Source organism: Montipora capricornis, chromosome 10, assembly GCF_036669925.1.
Source record: "Montipora capricornis isolate CH-2021 chromosome 10, ASM3666992v2, whole genome shotgun sequence".
Classification (NCBI taxonomy): Eukaryota; Metazoa; Cnidaria; class Anthozoa; order Scleractinia; family Acroporidae; genus Montipora; species Montipora capricornis.
Window position 1 is genome coordinate 60136373 of NC_090892.1, and position 10000 is coordinate 60146372.

Below are 10000 nucleotides of genomic sequence, written 5' to 3' on the forward strand. Positions count from 1 at the left end.
TTGGTTTTGGTTTCGCATTCAGTCATGATGTCAGTTTACATCACAGTTTTAGTGACTGCCATTTCTGCCATATTTATGCAGTTTCTGCCTGGAAGCTCGAACTTTGTCAGTGATAAGTGTCACCAAGAAGGTTCATATTTTTGACAGTCAATGTGCTCTGCAGGCTGTTACCATGGTAACGCATCTAGATTAAAACAAGGCCTAAAGAATGTTTTATATTCCGCATTTATGCAAAATTCACTCATTATTTTCTTTAGCAGCAGGTCGTTTCGAATTTCGAATGGAATACGTGACACAATCTATCGGGCGAATGGACTTTCACTTCGGTTGAATAAGCCATCGCGGGGCAAAACTACCGCAATTTGAATAAACTCACTCCTTAGAAGCCCTTCAACTGCAGCAAAAAAAATACATTTTAGCAAATGAAGCACTTAAAACGATCGAGTTTACATAAAGGAGATTCTTTAACTTACTGTAGCGTCCAAATCTATACAGCTGTCATTTTCGCTTCTTTGTCTAACTGGTGTGATGAGTAAATCCTCAGAGGAGTCAAACTCAGCCAGTCTCTTCACACTGTCTTTCCTTGCTAAGTCGTCTGAGTGAAGCCGAAACAACACCGGTTTTCTGAACTTTGCTTGTAGTTCTTGCCTCTGCTGTTCAAGCTGTTCTCTTTCCTCAGCCCTCTCACGAGCTTGTTCTTCTCCTTTCGCCTAGAAGATCCGTTTGTTGAGGTCAATACAAAAAAACTAGGTTCTTTGCATTTAAAACTCGCAGGAATAAAATTGTTGTGATTTTCATAATTCCGAGGACCGCTGTTACGGCCAAACTTCGTTTGATTTTTATCAATCAAACTTCCGAAGGTAAGCCGAGAGTTGGCCCGAAACCACGGATGCCGAAATCAGTTGATGCATGATGCATGACATAACCTACCAATCAGCATCTTTGGTTGCCACGGTACACTCGACGCCGATGGAAAGCGATGGAATCTGCACGAATCTTTTTTCTGAAGAACCTCTACAAAGATAACGTAATGGTATTCGAGCTGCGAACTAAACAAAAACTCGAATTCACTTTCCAGAGGCGGAGTCGATCTTCCCGGCTGTCTTCGGAAATTTGATTGAAGGAAGCCAACACGCAGTTTGACGCTTAGCGCTTGAAAAAGTTGAAGGTGAGATTCCGCAGAGTTATAAAAATCGCAGTAATATGATCGCAGCATTGTAAAGGGAAAATTGCATTAGCTCGTTTCTTTTACAGAACAGAAGTGTTTCAAACTGTCGGTCAATAGAAAATATATTCAATTATAAGGCACATAAGCCTGATTGGCCTCGCTGGGAAGAGCAAACTTCTGAATAAGTTTGGTACTTACACAAGGCCATTAGATTAGACATAGAAATGTTCGAAAGAAGACGGCCATCAAGAACTCAAGGCGGTTACCCCTAGGGGTTTTGAAGCTTCGATCTAGTTGACACACAACGGTAAAATTCGACGTTATTACTACTTTCGTAAGGACACTTTAGATTGGAGTATGACTAGAGGTTTTCTCTACTAAGCATGCGCATTTTCCCTACTAAGCATGAGCAATAAATAAAACACATGAAATGATCATATATTTGAACTGCGGCAATTGAAATACATGAGAATAGGAGATCATCGCAGTTAAGCAGCAACTTAACCAGTTGCGAAGAAAGCCTGAGCTTGAACGGGGCTTGAAGCCATGCACGACCGTGCGATTGCGCTGCTATTAAGCCAACTAGGAGCTTCGAGTTATGTCACGTAAGGTAAGTTCTCCCTTCATAGCCTGCGAACAAGCTATCTGTTGAGGTTTCCCACGAGAGTTGTTTGTTTTGAGAGCGGCGAGCGAATTGAGACGCGATACGATTGGGGGAGGGGGGGGGGAGAACTTTGCGGTGTCATGAATCACACTAACCGATGGCATTTCAGTCATCGCAGCAAGCTCTGCCTCTCCGTCCTGCCCCAATCTTCTCGCCACTCTCGAAACAAACAACTCTCGTGCGCAACCTCAACAGAGAGCTTGCTCAAGGGCTATCCCTTCACGGCTCAGCCACTGTTCATTCCAGAGAAGTTGCTTTTGCTCCTATAATAAGGAAGCCAGTTCACGCAATAACCAAAGTATGAAAAACAAAACAGTCGTTGCCCACACCTACCTGTAGTAATTGTAAAGTGTTGGCTTGGACAAAAGATGCATCAGTCTGGTGTTGTTTGACAGGGCTGAGTGACATAAGCTCTTCATCAAGCAGTTCTTCCCTGTCACGCATGTAGAGCAACTGCTTGGCTCGCAGTTCAAGCTCCTCTTGACGATACATGCGATTGAGAAGGCCTATTACCAGTCTGGCCCAGCTATTGAGAGCTCTCGACTACAACAAAAATGGGTATCCTTCATTCAGCGTGCAGATTTAGGCTAGTCTGGGTCAGACATGTGCAAAGAGAGAAGTTATCCTCACACTTAGCTCGACTATTTAAGGACGTTCACACCCAAAATGTTCCCACGTACAGAATTTTTTAAAACTTGCCACGCAGAAAGGTAATGATCTACTTTTGCCAAAAAGGCAAAAAAAACAAAAAATGGGGGGTCACCGTGCTTGTTTTCGAGATCATGAGGTGCACTTTTATGAGCTTGCGTTACTTTTAGACGAACATAGCTTACAACTGTCAGCAAAAAAAGAGCCACATTAATAAAATTTAGATCAGGTAAACATACTCAATTCAACAGAACTAATATAACTAAATAAACTTTTGCAGCTGATGTCTTTTTCTGTGGTGAAATAGACCTTGAAAAACGATACATATTAGTCTAAGAAAGAAAATTTCGGTCGCACGAGAGCATAAAAGGCGAAATATTTGTAACTTCTCACCTACAGATTGTTTTTGTTTTGTTAAAATGGACAAAATCAGGAAATGAAGTGATGTACGGAAAGAAAAAAAAATGGGGTCACCGAGCATTCAAAAGAGTAAAATTGCTGTGAAGTTCTCAAAGCGATTGTCTATTCGCAATGTCACGTCATTGCATGACATTTCCGAGAAGACCTGGGTCTACAGCTATCCCATGATGCAACATGCTTTCACATTCAATTCTTATGGAAATTGTTTGCACCTTTAGCATCGCGTTTACCTTTGTGGTCTGCGATGCATGATGTGTGCGTGACATGCGTGAAAAAATGCGCAGTAGCAATGGGCGTGAACGTCCTTAAGCAATTGTCTCTTATAGCAACTGAAAAATTAAGGTGGCTTCAATGGGATTTAAACCCATGACCTCTGCGATGCCAGTGCAATGCTCTACCAACTGAGCTATGAAGCCACACAGCAGGGAGCAGGTCAATTTATTGGGCTCCTGTGTTCCCATGAAAGGACTCAATGAAATAAATGTATACATTTTTTTGTCTATAATCCGCACTATTATATATTTATAAGGGTACAACGTGTCACCTTGGGTGTAGCTGTAAATGCATTCAAGTCTGTGTTTCTCTGAATCTTTGGTGGGGCTACACCTGCCAGGTACAAAGATGATAAAACTGTGATTTGATTTCCAACACGATTTTGTCACCAGCTACTCTGAGCTTCTTTTGTCTCACCAGACAATTGTAAGGGTCATTAAATAATATGACAAGTCCCAAAATAGATTGCATCACACCATCTTCCCTCTGCAACAAGCCAAAAGAATGTAATCTAGGCTACAGAAATGCTACAACAAGTTGCAAAAATAGTGGAGACACTTCATTTTCTTGGGGCATAATTAATTTCCCTATTATCTCTCACACTGCAGCCCCCTCCCCCCCTTATCAGTGTTGCTAGCAAGACAAAAAACTGTTGGGAACTTAAGCAGTCAACATTGAAAGGGGGAGAGGGGAGTGGAAGTGGGAAAGGTTTAAATTCTAGATACGGCGGGCATTGGAAGCTAGAAAAGGTGTTTTTTAATGAAAGTGTCTCAACAATTTTGCAACTTGTTGTAGCACTAATGCACAAATGATGTCTGAGAGGAGCATTTTTTTAGAAAAGCTTGGACCTAAAGTAGGATTTTAAGTAGATAGGTTGTGGGTTTCTATAAAACTTGTCTGTGTAGCAAGTGCTGCCAAACTGAGAAAAGTCCTGGAGAGATTTTGTTTAACTGGATGGTCTCAAATCGAAAAAAAAAAATACACTTATCCTCATCCTTCTATTGTCTCAAATTTTGCCTGGCAAGAATCTGTTCATTTGCTACACAGGCCAAAAATCCTGATAGAGAAAAAGTCATTGCATAAATTGCCTTACCAACAATATTGGAAACATGAATCGATGCAGTTTCATCTCCTTGCCATGCCCTATTCATTGAAAAAGTAAACTTTAATCAACTTTTGGCAAAGGCAATCTGCAAGGACATGCAAACATTTTGGAGAATTCCAAAATGAGTCATTAGATACCAAGCCATTCTGCCACAGTCTTCATCGCAAAATGGCTTGTCCCTCAAGGACTTCATGACCAAATCCTTTATGAGATTTGGAATCGACAACCAATGCATGGGTGAAATGCTCTAAGGCAGGGCCAGGGTTGGCAAATGCCCGACCTGTGGGACATGCAACCCTAGACACCCCAGACTGGAAAGACATACAAATGCCCTGCAGTTGCCAAGCAGATGGGGGGAAGGGGCATCTGGTATTGACTTCTGCATACATTCGAGGATAAACGAAATCTATGAAAGTTTGTCTTACCTACGAACTAGATAAATAACACACTGAAGTTGATCTCGAACTTTTTGAGTTTCAACTTGGCTTTGCAACAGTTCCAACTTCAATTTGTTCACCAAATCTCTCAGAGCCTCACACTCCTTTGATGAGCTTCGGCGCCTGTCTTTATCCGTTACTCCTCTATTCATCATTGCACCAGTGGCGCTGTGAATGACGGGGTTAGTCCGTGCATACAAAACTAGGAACCACTGAGAAAAATTGACAGCTTCGGCGGAATGAGAGAAGTCAGAAATTGTATGATAACAGGCATGAATTGTATTTGTCAGAGTTCCTCGTTGTCCTCTTTACCACAAACGGACGCTGTACGTTGCAAAATAGCAAAATACTCCCAGAAAAATTCTAGTATTTAAGTTGTTACTGATGTGAATATTGCCCTCAATGCGTCCGCCATTTTGATTGCTATCAAGAAAAGCTGCTGGTCTTACTAGCAAATATCTCGGGCTCAGTGACATGAACTATGAGGCGATCTGAGGCGACTGAAGAATGAACTTTGAGGAAAAAGCAAGATATTTTGTCGACACTTTCCAAGATTTCACCCGCGATCAACAGAACGACGTATTGAGACAAATCCTGCTGAAATGCCAGGTTTGTATTAACTTGTAACAGATTTATAATGCAGCCATAACCCCCATCGGTTCATTGGTGGAGTATCAATCCAGTCGAATATCGAAGGTTAGACTCCTGCAAGGAGCATTTGCAATTGTTTAGAATGTCTCCACTCACTATTGACAAAAATACATTTCTTTATCTATAATTTTTTTGCTTGGTGTTCCTGTTATTGTTCAAACTCAAGTTGAACGTTGACCAAATCTTTAGCAGTACTTCATGCGCCGATCAAATCGAAACTTCAACATGGGGAATTTGACCCTTGCCTGCGTGGGGTGGGGAAAATTGAACCAGAAGTGTCAAATTTCAAATGATCTTTTTTTCGGGCACTGAATAGAAGTTGCTAACAGCTATAAAACCGGCAGGTATTTTTTGCAGGTTGCAGGTTAAAATTTAATTATATAACTGGAAAACCGCTGGCGCTTAAAAGAAAGGTAAAGCGATAGACTTACCATGACTGTTACATGAATAGCTAACCTTAGGCCTAATTAGGCCTAAAGAAAAGTTTTTAAGGCCTATGGTTAGCTATTCATATAACAGTCACGGTAAGTCTATCGCTTTACCTTGCTTTTAAGTGCCAGAGGTTTTTCAGTTATAACTAAATTTCAACCTGCAACCTGCAAAAAATACCTGCTGCTATAAAACACTTGTTTGGACGAGATGGAAGAGTTTAAAGGAAGAGATGTAGCATTTGTGAGTGATCCAATCCAATCCAATCTTTAATTAAAAGATCAAAGGCTCTTTAATTGGCAAAATGCTTTTGCTTATTTGATTTTCAATTGCCTTAACAACAAATTTGTCACTAATGTGAGAGTGTGTTACCAAATGCAAAAGTCATTCCTGGAATAGATCAAAAGCATTTTCAGTGGCTATTAGACCAACTGATGTTACTATGGTAATGAAAAATTGGCGCATTAAAAAATCTTGTTCTCTAAAAATCTTGGCAAATATGTAGTTCTTCCTGAACTATTTTGTCAAGATCTTTGAAAAAGGTTGAATAATATTACATGTGTAAATCAATATTTGAGGTTCCAGTGATAGTTCTTTTAGTATTGATCTTCACATTTTATTGTAAGATGAGTTTTTTTGCCAGGGATGGTTTTGTGCAATTGGGAAAGACAACCTCTTTTGGTTTATGCACCACCAAACCCTGCATGGTTGCATTTGTAGCGCTTAGTAGTTCTGGTATAGATCGGTCTACTGTAATATCTGAGACTACTGAGAATTTATTCTTGTTATATGTTTTTTTCAGCCATTACAACTCAGGCTTCTTTACAATGAGTTAAAACCGCTGTTGGCTGTTGATTTTGTTGCATCTCTCCCAAAAGAGCTGGTAGAACGAATCTTTTCGTTTCTTTCAGTGGAATCATTGTGCCGTATTGCACAGTGCAACAGGCTATGGAGGGAAAGATCTAACCACAATACCATTTGGTAATGACTAATGACAACCTGATTAATTTACTTTTTGTGAATAATTGTGTACCCTGTCAGTCTACATGTTTTTTTTATGATTATGAAGACTACTTGTTATGCATAATGAATTTGTAATTTGAAGGTAGGGAGGGGATGTATAGGCTACTTCACTCCAACTTGCATTTTGCCTTCAAATGGCTGAATTTCTTATGAACCACCCCTTAAGGTGGCTCATTGACCAGTAAAATAATGCATGACTGGTTCCATGGGTACCTAGCCCCCTCCCCCCTTACAATGTGGATTAGAATCTGGGAAACATTTAGAAATGCTGCAGTTTGCTTCAACATTGCTTGGGGAGGGTAGGCACTTGAGAGACCACTATGTGGGAAAATTAAGTACAAAATACAAGGTATTAACCTTTAACTGAAATGATTTTTGCACTCATTGTTAATGCTGTCCCAAGATATTTTGTCCAGGACTGTAGAATCTTCCAGGGTTAGACAGAGTAAAATCCATATTATTTTAAACAGTGTAGCTGTTTTTGAAGAGAAAGGTTGCTTGTTTTGAAGGAACATGTTGAAAGATGATTTATTATAATTGCCTCTCAGTCAAATATTCAAACTTAAGGTAAAGTCTGCTGCGAGCTTAGAAGGCCCATCAGGCTGGCGCTTATCTCCAGATTCTGTAGCATGAAGTGACTAGGAGTATTTCTACTCCCCCGTGGATGGTCCATCACAGGGTTACCCCCAGCATTAGATTCACCTGTACCCATTTATACACCTGAGTGGAGAGAGGCACAGTGAGAGTAAAATGTCTTGCCCAATAACACAACAAAATGTTCCTGGCCAGGACCCAAACGCGGACCACTCGATCCGGATCCGAGCGCACTAACCATGGGGCCACCCGCGCAGTGGCCTCATGGTTAGAGTGCGATTTTTCATTAATTATGCGATATGTTGTGATTTTAGGTTTATTATGTGAAATCGCAACATTGCATAATATCAGAACCCCTGACTAGTACTTACGTTATTAGATTTCAAGTGATGTCTTGTGATTTTCATATATTCCTCTCCAAGGTATCGATTTTGTGTTCAAAATGGGTGGGACAGATTTGGTGAAGATCTTTTACAAGAGCCTCATGCAGCATCTTCACAAGTGTCTCACATTCCATCAACTGATGGCATCTGTCTGAAGCCTGCTACCTGCAGATGGAAGAATATTTACATTCGTGCCCTCTCGCTCGAAAAAAATTGGGCACAGGGAAGGTACACTGTTGCACCACTCCTCAAGGGACACAGAGAGCCCATTACCTGTATGGATTGCAATGGTGATTTTTTGAGAGATTTTTCCTTTTTGATTCTTATCATCAAACGTGTCTTTTTTCAAGATTGTCCTCCTTTGTTACACCTTGTTACCATAGCTGCTAATTGAAATGTTTTTGTGGTAGTGCACCGTAACTGCACTATACACTATGTAAACCCAGGTTGTAAGAGTGTAAGTCCAAAGTGACAATAGGCCCACAGCGCATGCATAACTCATGAAAATAAACATTGGAAACGTGCATGAGTTTCGACAAATGAGCCCCAAAATCGGCAAGAATTTGTGACGCTGATGAATAACAACGCAGCTGCTATTTCCAAAAACGATGGAATTACCTGGTGAGAAATAACCTCTTCTAGGAGAGTGAATTTCTGACTTTGCAGAAACAATGGTCAACCTAAAGAGTTGGGCGATTGTGATCTTTGTGTTGAATTTGCACATTTCTTGTCAAACTTTATAACACTTGAAAGAAAAAAAAGCCAACTAACAAAAACAAAAACTCAGTGTCTTGCCATCATTTTGACACATATGTATCCTTTCTTTCGCGAGTTGTTAGTAAACACGCAAGATAACTTGATCGTGGCGGCCGCTGAAATCTATGTTTTGCATAAAGCACTAACGGCTAACAAAATCTTCACCTTGCTTAGTTCACATTTTTGGAGCGTTAAAATAGAATTTTCGGTCATTTGTTCCTGCCAGAAAGTCGTATATTTTGAGGTCTCACATCCAAATACTGACCCTACCGGACAGGGATAAAATTCAGTGAAATTTTATCTTGGAAAGCTATCAGAGGCTTGTGGTGATAAAGAAGTTGCAAGGGAACTTGAAAATGATCAACATGTCAGCCTCAAAGCCAATGTTTCTCGATTCTCTCAATTTCTTCAATCTTTCTGGGTTTAGTATTTTACTAGTAACCACACCTCTTCTCAGGGGCTATCATTACCTAAAACATCTACCATGGCACTACAATGATATACGGTGCCAAAACAACTTGAATCTCCTGGAAAACAAAACGCATCTCAGTTGACAGTTATGGAATAAAGCACTGTGTTACTGCACTACCACACATATGCAACGTGTGCCTATTTTTATATATTTGCATCGAACTTCGTGTATATAAACTGGCTGGAAATTTTCTTATATCATTTATCTCAGGCAGCACGTTGGTTTCAGGCTCATCCGATAATACTGTGCGAGTATGGGATGTCAAAACTAACCAGTGTGTTCATGTGCTGGGTTCTCCACATACTGACTCTGTCAGATGCGTGCAACTCCAGGTAAAGTACATTAGTGTACATGTATATGTATAATGTTCAGTGATGTCATTTGGAATATTGAATAAAGTCAAAAACTTGTAAGTTAATATTAAATACAATGTAACTTTAAATGTATGAACAAGGAGCTTAGTGCAAGTAAAAATCATCTGGATAGGTTGAAAATAATAGTATTGTGACCAAGTATTTTGAACGGGTGGTGGAAAGAGTTTTGAGTTTCGAACCAAAGAAAAATACTGTGAGCTTATTTTGTAGGCATTGATATCCATATAAATATTGTGGATAACTTACAAGTTTCTTTCCTCAAAAAGGCAAAATCTAGTAAGTTTGCTTTAGTGGGTTTCAAAATTAGCTGCATCATTGCAAGAATTAATCTGTTAATGTGTTTCAGGGAAGCCAGTGCATCAGTGGTTGTGGTGATGGTGTTATCAGATTGTTTGATCTGAAATCTGGCCGATGTCTGAGGTGAGCTACACTATTACGTAGTTGTGGATCAGAGGAATATCACTGTGAGTGATTACATTAACAACGATCCAGTCTATGTCTATGACCTGTATTTAACCCCTTTAAGTTGATTCCTCATTGCACTGCGCATCCTGTACTGCGCAGATGGTGTGTCAATATTTGTAAATTTGTCAAATTTGCAAA

At 40.1% G+C, this 10000-nt stretch overlaps 2 protein-coding genes and 1 non-coding gene across 10 annotated transcripts in view; 1 reads left to right on the forward strand and 2 right to left on the reverse strand.

Moving 5' to 3' along the window:
• LOC138018411 (TBC1 domain family member 31-like) overlaps nt 1-5136 on the reverse strand; it is a 14851-nt gene extending 9715 nt beyond the window's left edge. The window contains exons 1-5 of the mRNA XM_068865031.1: nt 4704-5136; nt 4267-4316; nt 3445-3506; nt 2166-2375; nt 506-710 (exon numbers count right to left, since the gene is read on the reverse strand). Of these exons, the coding sequence (XP_068721132.1) occupies nt 506-710; nt 2166-2375; nt 3445-3506; nt 4267-4316; nt 4704-4870 (694 nt within the window). The 5' untranslated portion in view covers nt 4871-5136. The remainder of the gene's footprint in view (nt 1-505; nt 711-2165; nt 2376-3444; nt 3507-4266; nt 4317-4703) is intronic.
• Trnaa-ggc (transfer RNA alanine (anticodon GGC)) lies at nt 3244-3316 on the reverse strand. The gene has a single exon. It is a non-coding gene; the product is annotated as a tRNA-Ala (tRNA).
• A 41-nt stretch (nt 5137-5177) lies between the features above and the next one.
• Nucleotides 5178-10000, forward strand: part of LOC138018407 (F-box/WD repeat-containing protein 7-like) — a 50751-nt gene continuing 45928 nt past the window's right edge. For 7 of the 8 annotated variants that reach the window (XR_011126015.1, XR_011126017.1, XR_011126014.1 and 4 more), the window contains exons 1-5: nt 5178-5324; nt 6598-6776; nt 7835-8085; nt 9234-9355; nt 9744-9817. Coding sequence is in view for 4 of the 8 variants with exons in the window: in XM_068865025.1 (XP_068721126.1) it covers nt 5223-5324; nt 6598-6776; nt 7835-8085; nt 9234-9355; nt 9744-9817 (728 nt within the window). In the remaining 4 variants the exon portion in view is untranslated. The remainder of the gene's footprint in view (nt 5325-6597; nt 6777-7834; nt 8086-9233; nt 9356-9743; nt 9818-10000) is intronic. The other variant, XM_068865027.1, reaches the window with a different exon arrangement.